The sequence below is a fragment of the Salvia miltiorrhiza genome, chromosome 5, assembly GCF_028751815.1.
Source record: "Salvia miltiorrhiza cultivar Shanhuang (shh) chromosome 5, IMPLAD_Smil_shh, whole genome shotgun sequence".
Classification (NCBI taxonomy): domain Eukaryota; kingdom Viridiplantae; phylum Streptophyta; class Magnoliopsida; order Lamiales; family Lamiaceae; genus Salvia; species Salvia miltiorrhiza.
Genome location: NC_080391.1, coordinates 26,575,246 through 26,592,614, shown reverse-complemented (window position 1 = coordinate 26,592,614; position 17,369 = coordinate 26,575,246). Strand labels below are relative to the sequence as shown.

Here is a 17,369-nt window from a genome sequence, read left to right as displayed (position 1 = left end):
CAATTTTGCGTTAGAGCTGCAATTGTATACAAGAGAAAAGATAGTGAGTCGATATCTCGCTGAATTCTTACTTGCAATGTTATGGGATTAATTCGTTGAGTGGAGTGATCATATGTAATCAAAAGTTGATTGAAATATATATGAAATGATTAAAAAATGATTAAGCTTTATCTGAGAAGAAAAATGAAAAAAATATGAAATAATTAGGATGAATGATTACTGGGGCCGGGCATGCCATGATCCAAATCAAGTGGGGGTGTCCCATCTCTCACTCAAAAGAAAAAGAAGAAACAAGGAATATATAGTTTGATCTTCTAAAGTTCTTTCCAGGCGTATTATAGCTATATATCCTTCTTTAATATTAATTCCCATTATTCATTATTTCTACTCTCGCTCTCTCTCTCTCTCCATAAGAACATGCAGGATTAGCTAGAAAATTAATTTATATATAGATAGATAGATTTGAGGAATTGAATGATCATTGAATTAGGAAAGAGTATCGATCGATGAAGTCTCCTCAATCAGCTCCCAGCCCTCCTCACCAATACCCTCAAGCAATCCAGCTCAAGCTTTATCAAGCCTTTATATTTTCAATTCCAATCCTTTTCTCAATCATTCTATTTCTCTTGTTCTACCTCTTTTACCTCAAGAGAAGAGCTAATTTTTCACCTCATCAGCATCTTCTTCCCACCACAACTGCTGCTCCCGAGGTATGCATGTTTCTCTCTCTCTCTCTCTCTACACAAATTAAAACTTACATTATTAATACTCTCTTAATCACTTAATTTTTTTACGTCCAGCTTAATTGTGAGCCCGATTTGAAAAATGAAGTGAAGAACAAGCTCTGCCAAATCCTGTATGATGACTGTATGAAATCAAGGGATTCTTTGTAAGTCCGACCTACCTCTTCATTAATTTGCATATACTTAATTTAATTACTTTTTACCTATATATGCTGTATGCATACATACATGATTAAAACCAGCTAGCCAACTAGCTAGGTAATTAGAAATGGACGTTGGAGGTTTAATGGCTGGGGAATTTTTCACTTTTTTGGCTGCCAACATACATAAAGTGGCTTTATAGCTAGTAAGATATAGCTTGCCTAGGCACATATGCTGAGACCCACTATATATATATATATATATATGCTTTGTCTACTTGTACTCTTTTTTAATTTCCTTTAATTATTACTTGGGGGTGTTTGGCTAACTTAATTATTTTAAAGAGCTTATACATGAAATATTTCAAAAGCTTATCAAATGTAATATCTTAACTGAAAGCTCATTATAAATTATTATTTTGTTTGGATAATTGAGCTTATAATAGGGAGAGAATTGTGATTTAGATAGAGAAAATTTTAGTTGGAGAAAAAAAATGAAGATAAATAAAATTGGAAGAATATATGATGAACAATTGAAAATAACAAATCAAAGTAAGATTGTTCTCGTAAAATGATTGTTGTTTATAAAATTATGAATAAATAAATTGAAATCAAGGAATTTTTTTTTTGGAAATTTTAGAAGTTGTTGGAATACTTATTTTACAGCTTATAAATTGTTTAAAAACTTATATTTCAAACACTTATATATATTTAGGGAGTATAAACTGTTTTGAAAAAATTACAGTCAAACAACTTCCTACTCTACTGCCCAAAAATTTATGTGCATTATGGATCGTTACAGTTTTGTACTATATTACATCATTGTGTCATCGATACTTAAATATAGCATCATCAGCATGCATCTTTAATTATTTCCATTACATAAGTGAATTGTCAAATTGAAATACACATATATATATATAGGTGCTGCGTTTGCTTGGGAGACTTCGAGTTGAAAGAGGAGGTGCTTCAAGTGCCGGCATGCAAGCACATTTTCCACGTGGAATGTATCCGCCACTGGCTTCACAACCATTCCACTTGTCCACTTTGTAGAGCCCCCGTCGCCGTCGCCGGCGCCGTTCACCACCACCACCATATAACTCAGGAATCAACAACTACAGCTGCCTAGTTACTTACCACCTATAAATTAACACATAGTTGTCTTGTAATTGCAATATCGAATGCATGCATGCACGAGTACTCCTACAAAGGTTGTAGTCGTCCAATTTTGAGATACAAAATAAAATTGATGGTTTTTCAGATATATGCATGCATGGTAACATAAAGCTCCATTTATATAATATAATTGCGCCTAAGTATATGAATTTTCATTAAATTAATTTTAATTTTGTACATGATCAAAAATTCTGCTTGCAATATGAAGTATCAATTATTGTTTTGCACGGTTGTCAATTGCCCCAAAATAATGTTAAGGTGTTGTTGGGTCCCGCAGGGTCACTGAACTGGTGTATGAGGCGCGGGGGAGGGGGGGAGGGGGGCGAAGGGGGAATACACCAGTGGGCTATTTTAAAAATTCTTTTTAAAAACTGAAGTGAGTATCAACTGATACTGAAAAGTGTAGACTGAAGTCAATAGTCAAGGAGGTTTCAGTTTAGGAAAGGGTTTAGACTGATGCTGAAATAGTTTCAGTATTTGATTTTAGTTTAGCAACAACTCGATAAACTGATAATCCACGTAAGGTTTCAGTCTAGAATTTGAAATCAGATAAGTGTTATAAATTTTACTGACTATCCAAGGATTTGCAGTTAGACTGATAACACCAGCAGCGGAAATTAAACTCTAAGAAATAACCTTTGTGATTAACATTTTGTCGGTTTTTAGGTTTATCTTTTCAGTTGGATAAAGAGTTTGAATACATCGAAAGAAAGGAAATAACTGAAAGCGATAAACAACACAACGATTTTTACGTAGTTCGAAAAACGAGTTCCTACATCCACGGCCAACTGATCAAGCTGACACTCTGGGCTTGTGCTTACGGGTGCACAACAAACCTTAAACTAAAACAACTAGGTTTCAGTGCCAATACACACTGGATTGGACTTCTTATCTCCTTCACAACTCGCAATTGCAAAGACAACAGACGTCTTGCTTGCAGGGGCTAAGAACTCTTGAGTTCAGACAACAGTCTAAAACTCTCTTTTCGCTCTTTTTGAAAAGAGTTCAAATACTAACTAGATTACTAAGAACAGGCTCTCAGTAATCGAAACTTAGGCTAAAGGTTTACAATGAAAGTGCCTAAGACAGTAAGAGAATTCTGGTAATCAGTGCACTGATTTTGGCTTTGGATGTTCTCTTCTTCGATTCAAACTTTGGAAAGCACTGAGTAGGCTGAGTTGCAAATTTGGCAAGGTTTTAGCTTAAGTATTTGAATCGGTGAAGATTGAAAGTGATCCTTGAGCTCTATTTATAGGCGAAGTCTTGAATAGATCCGTTGGTGAGATGGTCTTCAAGATTTCTGCCGTTGTGAGACAAATTTTGAATCTTTGGCTGAGGCTTCAATCTTCAAGGCTCTTGATTGGTTGCGGATTGGGTGTCCTTAGGAGTAGGAGCATGGTGCTTCTGAAAAGTTAGCACGAAATAGGAAACTCTGTTCAGGCGAGGACGATCTTCGTATCCTTTGCATTTAATGCAGCTGTACTTGGTGTGAATACGTGGCTTGTTTTAAACTTAAGTCTTCAGTCCGAGGAAGAATGTCTACTGATACTTGATTCAAGTATCAGTCCGCTTTTTCCACGTGGCCAACACTAGTGTTCAGTCATAACTGATTCTTCAGTGATATTTCGTCCTACAAAATACTTTAGTATTTTGTCTTCAGCCTTTTCAGTTTCAATCTTCAGTCAAGCGTCTTCAATTCTTCGATCTTCAGTCCAGCGGTCTTCAGTCTTCATTGTTCAGTCTAGCTAGTAAATGGAGACACATGTTTACTAGAATTAGAAGTGTAAACTTAATTGATATATGGACACTTTCAATGTCTAAGCTAAAACTTAATTAGTATTAGTATTGTTGTGGTGGATTGTTGAAAGAGAAAACGTTGTGGCTGCTGGAAACGGGATTGACGAAGAACCCTTGAAACTCCTCACTTCATCCTCCCCTTCATCCACCACAAACTCTCGAATATGATTGAATTTCGGCATGAGCAAGGTCTCATCGTCGACATAAACCATTGCGTCGCACCTTCTATTGATTTTAGGGCTACAGAGAGGGGTGGTGGCGGGATCGATTCGGACAATCTTCTCCTCTTGTTGGCAGTTTGTTGCGTGTGGATGGCGAGCAGAGGGACGTCCTTGCAAACGGCAGCGTAAACGGGGCAGACGAGCGCGCTTTGCTTCCTGAAGTGGGCGGTGATGCAGGGAAAGTGGAAGGCATGGTTGCACTCCGCCGTGTAGATTGCAGTTCCTTGCCTGCTCTTCACGCTCTGCATATACACTCACTAACAGTTCTGCACTACATAAACACCAAATTAATTTTCAATCAGCATTAGATTAGATGTAGCACATATATGAAGGAGAGCTACTGACTCTGGATAGGCGCCGATCTGGGATTAATTTTCAATCACCAAATTAATTTTCAATCAGCGCGTTTTTTATGATAGAGATGGGGATCTGGGAGAAGACGACGTCGATCTCAGATTAATTTTTTTTAACTATAATATAGCTAAAAATTCCAAGTGAATTAATGAGTCCACGTAATCAAACTCCGGCATTCCATGTCAATTCCCGGGCGCAGAAATTTTTTTACAGGACACAAAAAATTGATAGATTGAGTACCAATTAGATATTATCGGAAAGTTGAGACATAATCAATAATTCGGTTAAACGATGGGACAGAAAGTGATATTTACCCTCAAGAAAAAAACCATGTCAGCATCAGGGGCGGATCTATGGTATGGCTGCACTGGGCTTCAGCCCAGTGCAAGCCCAATATTACCCTTATATATATAATATCTAAATAAAATAACTCATATCCCAACCCATATAGCCCACCCCAACTTAAAAGAAAAAAAATAAAAAATTCAACATATGGAATGGAATAAAGTGTTGCGGCAAGTCAGCGATAGATAGACTTAATTAAACCAACTAGGGCACGAATTTTTAAGCAAAATATTAGCAGCCAGCAATAACAATAGCCATTAATTATCGTCTGAGTCGTCTCGCTCAAATTTTTGAATTTGACAATTCTCCGTCATCTCAGCAACAGACAAGTCTGATAATTACGGTATGTAATTTAAATTATAACTTAGAATTTGTTGGGTCCAGGAGGGACTATGAACAGGTGTATCGGGGGGGAGAGGGGGAAATACACCTGTAGAGTAATTCTTTGCGAAAACTGATGTATGAAAAGAGATAAGAACTTAACAGTTTTCAATAGAAAAGAGGCTAGTGACTGATACTGATAAAACTATCAGTGCATGACTTTAGTTATCTGATTCAGTCAAATAACTTAAGTCCAGATAATGCTTGAGTCAAGTTTGAACGAAAACGGAGAAGTGTTATGAAAATCAACACCCTGTGTTGGATTTCTCGCTCACTCTTAGCACGCTTAGACACACTCGTGCCCTATCAGCACTTCGCTAAGATCTCTGGAGTCAGAACTCTGGTCTGAACTCCGCTCTTCTCAAACACTCTTTTTCGCTCGGTTGAAAAGGAGGTCTGGTCTCTTCCAACTAGGATTACTGAGAACAGGTTCTCAAGTAATCAAAATCTTGAGCTTTGGGTATTACAAGGATTTGCCTAAGAAACTAAGAGAATATTTGTAATCAGTGATCTGATTTATGGTTTGATGATTCTCTTCCACGATTCAAACTTTTGAAGGCAGTTGAAGGCTGAGTTGCAAATTTGACAGAGTTTCAGCTTATGTATTTGAATCGGTGAAGATTGTAGTGTTCATCGAGCTCTTTTTATAGACGAAGTCTTGAATAGATCCGTTGGAGAGATGGTCTTCAGGATTTCTGCCGTTGTGAGAGTAGATTTGAATATGGCTGAGGCTACAATCTTCGAGGTTCCTATTTTGGTGAAGAACGGCGTCTCAAAGTACATCCGGTAAGGAGCCTTTGAAAAGGTTGCACCAAATAGGAACTCTCTGCAGAGAAAGGACGATCTTCAAAATCTCTGCATTTAATGCGGCTGCAAGAGCATTTAATGCTGGCTTCAGAGCTTCAGTCCGATGAAGAATGTCGACTGATACTTGTCAGGAGCATCAATCCGCTAATTCCATTTGCTCCGCATTAAAACATTAGTCATCACTGACAGTTCAGTGAAACTCTCGTTCAGTCAAAACGGATGCATTTGACTTGTCTTTTGCGGCTTTCTTCAGTTGTGGTCTTCAATCTTCAGTCTTCAGATTTAACTAGAAACATGAACTCTAACACTTGAGTTCGAAAAGTTCTAGTCTATTACAATAATAACAAAGAGTTTTGGTATCTTCAAAACTAGGGATAGGACATTTCATTAAGTTCCCAACATAATTAATATCGAAATTGAATTTATTTTTGTTGAATTTAATTTCATGATACTGAAGATTGAAATAGAGAAAATAATTTGTCATTATTTATTTGAAACACTCGTTTTAATTTGTAATTGTTAGTTTCGATACATATAAGCAAACATTATAAAACTTTTAATTTTTTATTTTTAAATTTCTTGTAGTAATTTAAATGGAACACCAACATACTGCAAAGAAAGGGAAAGGACTTATATCATCTTTCTTTAAGAAACGCGATCATCAAGATACTCAAGACAATGAAGGTAGCTCGGAACCTTCAACCACAGCTGCCCAAAATCAAACTAATCAATCTCCATCAACTCCTGTAGAGCAAAATCCAGTCACATGTATTGAGCGTGATCAAGGTTAAAGAAAATAATTGTGTGAATATTCTATTAATGCACGAGACGATATAAGACGTGCATATCTCAAAGCTAGGCCTTACCAACTGAAAATGAAAGTGTATCCTGTTACAAAGTTTGGCACTCAAAATCGTAATTTTCATAAGAGATGGTTTGATAAGTTCCATTGGTTGGAGTATTCGCTTTCCACAAATAAGGCATATTGTTTCTATTGCTTTATTTTCATCAGTGATGTTAATATGTCTGGCTCTTCTGCATTAGTCAAGGAAGGATTTGACAACTGGAAAAGAATAAATCAAGGAAATAAGTGCGCAATTCTTACTCATGTTGGTTCGACAACTACATCACCACATACTATGTGCTTAAGACGTGCTAAAGATTTGATGAGACCAATTGGGCATATAGACAAAGTGATGCATTCTCAATCAATTATTGAGAAACAAACGAATCGACTGTGCTTGAAGACCTCGATCACAAGCCTTCGATGACTAGCACTTCAAGGTTGTGCTTTTAGAGGTCATGATGAGTCATCATTTTCATCCAATCATGGGAATTTTATTGAATTGATGAAGGCTTTTTCAAATATGAATACAGAAGTTAATGAAGTTGTTCTTGATAATTCTCCAAAAAATGCTCAATATATTGCTCCAGAAATTCAGAAAGAGCTTCTTAATATAATGGCCAATAGAGTAAGCCAAATGATTCGTGAAGAAGTTGGAGATAAATATTTTTGTATTCTTGTTAACGAAGCACAAGACATCTCCAAGAAAGAGTAAATGGCCATTATCTTGAGGTTTGTGAATGATCATGGAATTTTGGCTGAACGTTTTTTTGCAATTAAAAGCGTTAGTGACACTACTTCAATAAATTGAAAACAGAGATATGTCATGTTATTTCTCATCATGATCTGCAAGTTGAGAAAATGAGAGGCTAAGGATATGATGGTTCTAGTAATATGCGTGGTTCATGGAATGGACTTCAGGCATTATTTCTTAGAGATTGTCCATATGTCTATTATACTCATTGCTTTGCTCATCGTCTACAGTTGGCAATAGTTTCTGCAGCTAAAGATATTGGTGTTGTTTGGGAGTTCATTTCTCACTTGGATAATGTTTTTAATATTATAACTTCTTCACTAAGAGTGTATCTCAACTCCACGTTGCTCAAAGACACGAAATTTAGAGTTTATTGGCTGCAGAAGAACTTGATTATGGAAGTGGTGCCAATCAAATTGATAATTTGCAGCGAGCTGGAGCTACTCGTTGGAGTTCACACTACAACTATGTGAAGAGTTTGATAGGTATGTATGCTACAACATGTAAAGTGTTTGAAAGTCTCATTGAACATTCTCAGAATGGAAGATCTAAAGCCAAAGTTTAGGGAGTTTACAAAAATATGGCGAGCTTTGAATTTGTATTCACACTACATCTAATGCATAGGATTATGAGAGTTACTGACTCTCTTTGTCAGATTCTTCAAAGAAAAGTTCAAGATATTTTGGCTGCTATTGTTTTTGTCTCTACTACTAAAACTATTCTTCAAGAATTGAGAGAAAGTGGATGGGAAGAATTTCTTGAAGAAGTCAAGGTTTTTTGCTTGAGGAATGATATTGATGTCCCCAATTTGGATTCTCCATATAAGGTTGGTCATTCTCGTGGGCAAACTACAATTGAACATCATTACCATTTTGATGTTTTCAATGGAGCAATAGATTACATCTTGATGGAGTTGAATACAAGATTTAATGATGTGTCGGTTGAATTGCTTTCTCTCAGCGTGGCTTTAGATCCTAAAAAGTCTTTCGAATCATTCAATAGTGATAATATTTGCAAGCTTGCGAGGAAATTCTATCATGAAGATTTCACTAATCAAGTTATTGTTTCGTTAGAGTATGAGTTGGGACATTATAAGCACGGTGTGATTGAGATGCAGGAGTTTCAAATTTCTACACTTGTTGAGTTGAGTCAACTACTTACTAAGAGTGGAAGATCGAAGGTCTATGTTATGTTAATTAGACTAATTCATCTAATTTTTGACATTGCATGTTTCTACTGCTACAACTGAACGAGCATTTTCTGCAATGAAGCATGTGAAGACGGCACTTCGTAACAAGATAGGATATGATTTGCTTGAAGATTCACTGATGCTTTATATTGAGAGAGATTTTGTTAAAGATATAGATATAGATTCAATTATTGATGAATTTTATGTATTGAAGTCACGTAGGGCACAACTTATATGAACATTAAAAATTCTTGATATTCATAAAATTTATTGCGTTGAAGTAATTATTTTTCAGCCCACCCCATTATTAAATTCTGAATCCGCCCTTGATCAGCATTTATTAGCTAAGGCGTGGTGCAGTTGGAGCTTGCTAGAAGTTGATCTCTCACCTTTATCCAGCCCTCGTGTTGATAATTGTATTTACTAGGATCAAGGTTGATCTTCGAGCCTTGATTACTCTCCAAGTACATTCCTTCATTTTTGGTACTTGCACAAGGTTGTCCTTACATTTTGAACTATCTTCACTTCCGATCAACTTCATCCTGCAATATTTAAAAGCAAATCCTTGCAATATATTGATTTATAAATTAACTAATATAATCTTCCTTTACTTGAACTTCGAGATTGCCAGACATGATTTCAATTTATTGGGCATAATCTATAGTAAAGGCTATAATATAATCTATATCAAATATATTTAAATTAATTGGAGATCTTAATCGAGTCTTAAAGTCATTAATATAACTAGGGGTGGTAATTCGGTGCCGGTTTTTCGGTTATAACCGTAACCGAACCGGAAAAAACCGGTTATCGGTTAACCGAAAACCGGTTTTTCCCGGTTCGGTTCGGTTATCGGTTAGTACTTTAACTGTTAACCGGTTAATCGGTTTAACCGGTCGGTTAACCGGTTAAACCGATTAACCGGTTTTTTTTTAATTTAATTAATTAATTAATTAAACAATAGTTAGTCATTTAGGTTAGGGTTTCCGCCACTTCATCCAAGTTTGAATTTCCAAACTGTTCCATCCAGTCCAGCCGCTCTCTCGCCTCTCTTCCTATTCTGTTCGGCTGTTCCCATCCCCGCCTCCCACCGGCGCCGGCGCCGCTGCCTCTCCCACCGGCGCCTCCCTCCCTTTCTCCAGTCCGGCAGTCCCAGCAGCGCTCGAGCAGCAGCAGCAGCTCGTCCCAGTAGCAGCAGCGCTCGAGCTCGTCCCTTGCACCGGCGCCTCCTCCGCCGATTTTGCCCTACGAAAGCAGCAGCGCAGCTCGTCACTTTGCCGGCGTCGATCAGTCTGCCAGGCTCGCCTCCTCCCCCGTTTTTCCCTCCGTCAGCAGCAGCTCGTCCATTCAGCAGGTTACCATATTTTCTTTTCTTCATTTTTTAGATTTTAGCCATTGTTTAATTTGAGAAGTTCATGAGTTGCTATAATGATGTATCATGTATTATATGTGTTGGTGATTTGAGACCGGGGGCAGCAGCTCGTCACTTAGTTTCTTCCTTTGAATATGTATGATATGATGTATTTATGTGTTGCCATGTTGGTGATTTGATACTGATGATTCTTTGACATGATTACCATAAACCTTTTATGAAAATGAAGTTCGTTTTGAGCTCTTGATCGATCAAAGTTAAAAATTTTAGAATAAATAAATATTATCTTAAACAAAAGCACCCAAACTATTGCTTTCGACTCACGATGAACTGGAGTTTTGGATTCTAGTGTAAGCAAACTTGCAAGTTGCAAGATTAACTTATTTTGAGGGTTAGTGCTTATCCCTTTTTGGTTAATATAATTAAACAGAACTCAATAATTTGGGAATATATTCCTTATTCTTCAAGTGTGTTTGTATTTCTGTATGGAGATGGACGGAATAATACTAGTTGTATATGTTTCGCATATATACCAATATTTACTGGTTTTGTTTCATTTACAGAGAGATCTGGATGTGTTTTACCAAGTTTCTATATCCAAAAAGTAAACTTTACAGAAGTAATATCGTGGTTCTTAAAAAGATAAGTACTATTTTTATAGAGTTTAGTAACTTAATTTCTTGCTCGAGTCTGATGAATGATGATAAATCGATGATGATATAAATTGATTATGGTCTCTTTTAACTCTTTTTTATTATATAAATTGAGATGATGATAGGCAATGTGTTTAATAATCTTTGCTTTATTAATTAAATTGATTTGGACAATAATTTTTTTTTTAGTATGTTGTCTTGATTAAGTAATAAGTTGACGAACTTCTTGATTAGATGGAGAGAATTGAAGATGGATCGCAATCTATCACACAACAAGCTAGCAATAGGCTTGGAATTGAAGACGATGATATGTTTGAAGAGGTTGAAATACGTGAACTACAAGGTGATGATGAAGAACCAAAGGCAAAAAAAACTAGGAAATCTTCTGGGACAAGGTCCGATGTTTGGGCTGATTATATTCAGCTTATGGAAGGAGAAGGGGATGAAAAGATTAAGAAAGGGCAATGCAAGCGTTGTGGCACAAAAATTAAGGCTGATCCGAATAGAAACGGCACCACTGCTTTGAGGAATCATACTACTTCGTGCTTGAAGAAGCATCAAGCAAAAGCAACAGCTAGTCAATCGGTTCTCAACTTACAACCCACTACTGATGGAACAGGATCGTTGACAAGTTGGAAATTCGATCAAAATGTTGTTAGAATGGCATTGTGTCAGATGATCATCATGGATGAACTTCCATTTAGATTTGTCGAGCGTGAGGGGTTCAAGATGTTTATAGAGGCCGCATGTCCTATGTTCAAGATCCCGGGCAGACAAACAGTAAGAGCTGATTGTATGAGATTGTTTTTGGAGCGGAAGGCTATTTTGAAAACTTTTTTTCAAGCTAAAGGCATGGGACGAGTGTCGATCACGACTGATTGTTGGACAGGGATCAACAACACAAATTTTATTTGTGTCACAGCACATTGCATCGACAAGGACTGGAAATTGCATAAAAAGATAATCAGTTTTCGCAAGTGCATGAGTCACACAGGCGATGATCTTGCTACTGCAATCATATCATCAGTGGAGGAGTGGGGCTTGCATAAGGTACTCTGTTGCACGATGGACAATGCAACGTCAAATGATGCTGCAATTAGGTACATGAAGCCAGACTTTGAGAGGTGGGGGACAAGTGTTGTTGGTGGCAAGTATTTACACATGCGTTGTGTTGCTCACATCCTAAACTTAATTGTGAAGGAGGGATTGGATGAGATTGGCATATCCGTGAGACGAGTAAGAGAAGCCGTCAAATGGATAAAGGCATCACCATCTAGAGCGGATAAGTTTAGAGGTTATGTGGAGGCCTTGAAGATTGCTTGCAGCAAGTCTTTGACTTTGGATGTGCCGACGAGATGGAACTCTACATATTTGATGCTCGAGTCTGCTGTGCCATATGTTGAGGTCTTCAATCTACATGTGAATGTAGTTAAGGAATTTGTACATGATTTGAATCAAAAGAAGCACAAAGACTTGACAATTGGAGTTCCTGACAACAATGATTGGGCTAAAGTGAGGATGATTTGTGATTATTTGGGCAGATTTTATGATTTGACACTTCTCAGTCTCAGGTACCACTTATGTCTTAGTCAATTTATTTTTAAAGGAAATAAGCAAGTCTTTTATTTCATGATTTGACACTTCTCTTCTCAGGTACCACATATGTCTCTGCCCATTTGTTTTTCAAGGAAATGTGCTCTATCTTTGAGTTCATTACTCAGTTACAGAAGGACACCGATACTGAGATTAGGTCCATGGCCAATGAGATGAAGGACAAGCTTGGAAAGTATTGGTTGGAAACTGATGAGATGAACCCAAGAATGAACAAGTTGTTCTACATTGCTGCATTGTTGGATCCGAGACAGAAGATAACACATGTGGAAAAGTGCTTGAAGAAAGTTTATGCTCCGCAGCGAGCAATTGAATTGTTGGGGGAGGTGCGCAACTCATTGAATGAGTTGTTTGAGTATTACAAGAAACAACTTGGTTCAACTGATGGAGCACTTGCGAATGCACCTAATTCGGTTCAAATTGAACCTCGAGTTAGTGGTGCTCGAAGTCACGTTGATGTTATTTCTGATGATAGTGAAGATGAAGATTCAGGCGATATGTCAGAGATTACTGTGTATTTTGCTGAAAAGAAATACAAGCACAAAGCTATTGAGGGGGATCAGTTTGATATCCTACAGTGGTGGTCCAAAAATAGCCCGCGCTTCCCTGTTCTATCCGAGATGGTGAGGGACATCATGGCTATCCCTATATCGAGCGTTGCTTCTGAGTCTGCATTTAGCACGGGTAGTCGTGTTTTATCTAAATTTAGAAGCTCGTTGACTGTTAATATGGTGGAGGCTTTGATATGCGCTGAGGATTGGCTCAAATCTAGTTCGTCGGATAAATTTCTCGAAGATGAAGAAGATGTGTCTGAGACTGAGTTAGAGAAGGAGTTTGAATCGGGTGAGTACTTTAATGTCTTATAAACTATAAAATTCAAATCATTATAATTTACAAATATGTTAATTATTCTTTTTGTTTAATTTTAAAAACTTAACAGTTTTGACACAACTTGGGATGAGTGGAGGACATGGAGTTCGTGGAGAAAGTAGTGGAGATGTTCCTAGTCAGACAAGCCGAATTGCCTTATCGTGAATCCATTTATTTGTTGTTTGTGTTGACCGTTGAACTTTAGACTTATGTTACTTTATGTTTGTTGCCTTGTTGGTGGAGTTTAGATTAAATTTATTAGATTTTTTTATGAATTGACTTATTATTGTTGTTTTTGGATTTTGGCTATAATGTGAGTTAATATTGTTGTCTAGGTTGGGAATTAATTTATTATCATTGTTCTTTTTTTTTTTTTTAATATAAATTACATGTGTCTATAAGTTTTTTTTTTGTTATTAAATTACCACAAGTTATGAATTGGTGCAGTGGATAAGGTCTCATTCTTTCTTTCAAAGGTCATGAGTTCAAATCCTATTGCACACATTTAAAAATTCGAATTTTTTTTAAAAAAAACCGGTTAATTCGGTTAATCGGTTAACCGGTTAACCGAATTAACCGGTTTAATTCGCCAAATTGAGAACCATCGCATTAATCGGTTTCGACCGGTTAACCGATTAACCGGTCCGGTTAACCGGACCGGTTAATCGGTTAACCGGTTGAAAAACCGGTTCGGTTTTCGGTTAGAGGATTTCCTCTAAACCGGTTCCGGTTAACCGGTAAACCGGTTCGGTTATAACCGAACCGACCGGTTTACCAGCCCTAAATATAATATAACTTGAATGAAATAAATAAATTAAAGAATGATCTCTCTAGTCGCAAAATTAACAACAACAAACTTGCAAATCTAACCGATATTCTTGTTTGGGGGTTGATTTTCAAGAATAAGAGAAAAACTTGCGAATCTAACCAATAAGCTTAAGCTTGATCTATTTTTTCAAATCTCGTTGGGAAAAAACAATTTAGGAAAGTTATCCATCACACATATTTTTTGAGAACGAGTAATGAATGCGTGCAAGGGTGTTTTTGTAATTTGGAGCATAAGTAAGGGATGGAGGGGTATCTAACAGAGACAACATTGAAGGAGGAAGCATGCATCATTGCATCTGATCTAACACTGCCAAATTAATAACAAAAATAAAAATTGAATCACGTAACAAAATCATCTCATCTCGGTGTAGGTTGATTCATTCATTAATTAATCAATGAAGGAAATGACGGCGGGTAAAACTCCGGAGGCCGCGGACGGCGACGGCGACGGCGACGACAGCACCACCAGCACGCAGGCGTACGGAGAAGCATGGTACTGGGACAACCGCTACGCGCAGGATCCATCCACCTTCGACTGGTACCAGAAATACCCCTCCCTCGCCCCTCTCATCCGCCTCTACATCCCCCGCCACCACCCCATTCTCGTCGTCGGCTGCGGCAATTCCGGTAATAATCCCTTTCTTTTCACTTTTTCACCTTTTGTGTGTGATTGTGAGCTGCCTATATCTGATTTCGTAATTGATCTTTGCACATTGATTGACCGACTAAAACGTATCTTGCCACATTTTTGTCGTGATTGATTCAGCAAAATTGGCACCTTAAAGGCTGTTATTTTCTCTCTCTGTAGGTTTTAGTGAGGGACTGGCTGATGATGGATACAGTGAAGTCATCAATATCGATATCTCGACAGTGGTGATCGAAGCAATGCAAAGGAAGTACTCAAATAATCCAAATCTGAAATGTATCTTTCACTGAATATATGATTAATTCTCAGTTAAACTTGTTTTGTTGTGGAAGATTTTGAATAAATTTAACATTTTGTGGTTGAGATCACACTTGGGAATGGCTGGTAATATGGATTGCAACTCTTATTATTTGTAGAAGAAAGCAAAGAAGTAATTACTGTTGTAATTAATTACTTGTTACTAGTATTTTCTGGATCGCAAAGTTAAGGCAGGAATGGATTTCCTTAATAAATGTGTGAGCAGATATGGTTATGGATGTACAAGATATGAGTGCCTTTGACACGAGATCTTTTGCTGCTGTTATAGATAAAGGTAGTATTTTTGCCATGATGAATTTATCTCAAAAAACAATATTTGCAGTATTTTCTGATGCTTTTTGATGCATTCTTCCAGGGACACTGGACTCTCTTTTGGTGAGTTATCTATATTGCTTTAGGTGTTTCTTTTTCAGACTTGTTATTAGTAAGCAGAAATGTTTATCTTTTTCGTTCAGTGTGGCCTCAACTCAAAGCAAAATGCTGCTAGAATGCTTGTGGAGGTCTGGAGGTACAATTAATCAACTTCAAATCCTTTGCCCATTTTCTAATTCTCTTGTTGCTTTATCAAATTCACTCTTTCAATAAGTTGAAGCAGTTGATGACAAACTATAGGGTACTCAAGGATAAAGGAGTATATGTTCTGGTAAGCCGCCTAAATTAGAGTGTTTTCCTCTCTTTTCGATTTTTAGTTTAAGCATTTTTGTAGGATGTTTCTTTCCCACCCATTGTATTGGAAAGCTGCTTGAGGTATTCCTCTGGTATCTAATTTAGGTTTTTTCATATTTGCAGATTACATATGGATCACCAGTTTATCGACTACCAATATTGAAAGAGTTATCTTGGACAATTAAGCTTCATGTGATAGGTTTGTTAAAAATTCATAATGGTCATAAATGTTACCCTGAAGGTTTATTTAAAACAGCTATTTTGCTCTGAGGATGAATACGCTTTTGTGGACACTTGTAGAGGGTCCTCTTTTAGGTGGTGTTCCAACGTAATTGCATCATCTATCTTGTTAGGTGTAACTCCCCAATTCCTAGTCAAATGAAGGATGCTATTAAGTTCCTTCCGTTACACCATTTTACAAGTGGAAACCTATAGAATATAAAAAGCCATGTAAACGTTCCACAAATCAAATATTAGCTATCGATTCTAAGAAATGCTTTGAGTTCTTCATGATATTTGCGCCTAATTTTAACATAATGCTTTTATGAACTAAAGTTGTCTACCCAGCTACTAACCTTATTCTGAATTGAATTTTCCAATAATTCAATCATCATTTGTTTGCTAGGGATGCAATGTAGCACTAGGCACTGGTTAGAATAATAAATCCATGTGATAATATAAATTTTTTGAAAGAAAATATTTGTAAGGATTGAGATTGGAAACAACTACAAAATTTCACTGGAGCCATATGAAAAAATCGAATCAAAAAAATATAAGTATTATCTTTAAAAGTGTGGGGGGCTGCATTAGGGTGAGGCAATCAAATGAGGCATATTTTTCTTTACTTTCATGCAAATGCTTATTTGAATAATTATTTCAATGGTTAATACCAAAATCTAGCATTAGCAGACAACATACTTGATAATTGTTAGCCTTACTGTACCATGAAAATACTGTGTGAGCCGACCAAAGTAATTAACTGATCCGAATATTAACTTAAGATCCTGAAAAATTAGTTCGAGCACTAAAGCTGTATCTAATATGTGTGTACATTATGACATGCAGGGAAGCTTCAATATGGGAATACTTCAAATTTGGCCAGGGATCTGACCACTCCAATTCCTTTAGATGCAAATGGAGGTTCAACAGGAACTGTAGGAATGAATGCTGATGTCCACTATATCTATGTGTGTACTAAGGTGTGTATTGGGAACAAATCTGTGGTACAGTTCAACTTTCTTGAATATCATTAAGTATATATATGCAAATACCTTAATTACTACTACTTTGACATTGTCCATAATAAAAATGGTTGCTGCTTTTAAAATATGGTCTTGTGCTCTTCAGGACAAGTCTCAGAAGAATGAAGCATGAGCCAGTCATCTTGACAGGGAAATGAAATGATGAGATCACCCTCAGCTGTAACTGTATTCTATACAGGATTATTGCTAAACCCCCTAGTTTTACATCATTATTATTAATAAATTAAGCTGGGAGTGTTGCCTGCTATTTGTAATTGTAAGAGCAGAGTTGTCTAGTTGGGTCTACTGCTAACTATACGGATGCATTGTTTGATGATTGTAATATCTTATTACTGTTGTATTTGGAGAATAAAAGTTTCTCTTCTTTTCTTTCTTTCTAATCTTTAACCTTT

General features: G+C 36.9%; 2 protein-coding genes across 3 annotated transcripts; both read left to right on the top strand.

The window, feature by feature from the left end:
* The first annotated feature begins 251 nt into the window (after positions 1-251).
* Positions 252-2,147, top strand: LOC131024708 (probable E3 ubiquitin-protein ligase RHA4A). The gene is made up of 3 exons (XM_057954248.1): positions 252-710; positions 801-889; positions 1,808-2,147. Exons 1-3 carry the CDS (start codon positions 507-509, stop codon positions 2,010-2,012), a joined length of 498 nt encoding a protein of 165 aa, XP_057810231.1. The 5' UTR covers positions 252-506; the 3' UTR covers positions 2,013-2,147.
* Positions 2,148-14,085: 11,938 nt separating this feature from the next.
* Positions 14,086-17,350, top strand: LOC131024706 (uncharacterized). Of its 2 annotated transcripts, XM_057954246.1 has the most exons (9): positions 14,099-14,712; positions 14,894-15,007; positions 15,255-15,323; positions 15,405-15,424; positions 15,505-15,557; positions 15,662-15,692; positions 15,839-15,914; positions 16,781-16,914; positions 17,063-17,350. In XM_057954246.1, the coding sequence occupies exons 1-9, from the start codon at positions 14,481-14,483 to the stop codon at positions 17,087-17,089; spliced, it is 756 nt and encodes a 251-aa protein (XP_057810229.1). In that variant the 5' UTR covers positions 14,099-14,480; the 3' UTR covers positions 17,090-17,350. The 2 variants fall into 2 exon arrangements, with proteins under 2 accessions (XP_057810228.1, XP_057810229.1); XM_057954245.1 differs by lacking the exon at positions 15,405-15,424 and having other exon boundaries at positions 14,086-14,712; positions 15,255-15,326; positions 15,482-15,557.
* The last annotated feature ends 19 nt before the right edge of the window (positions 17,351-17,369 follow it).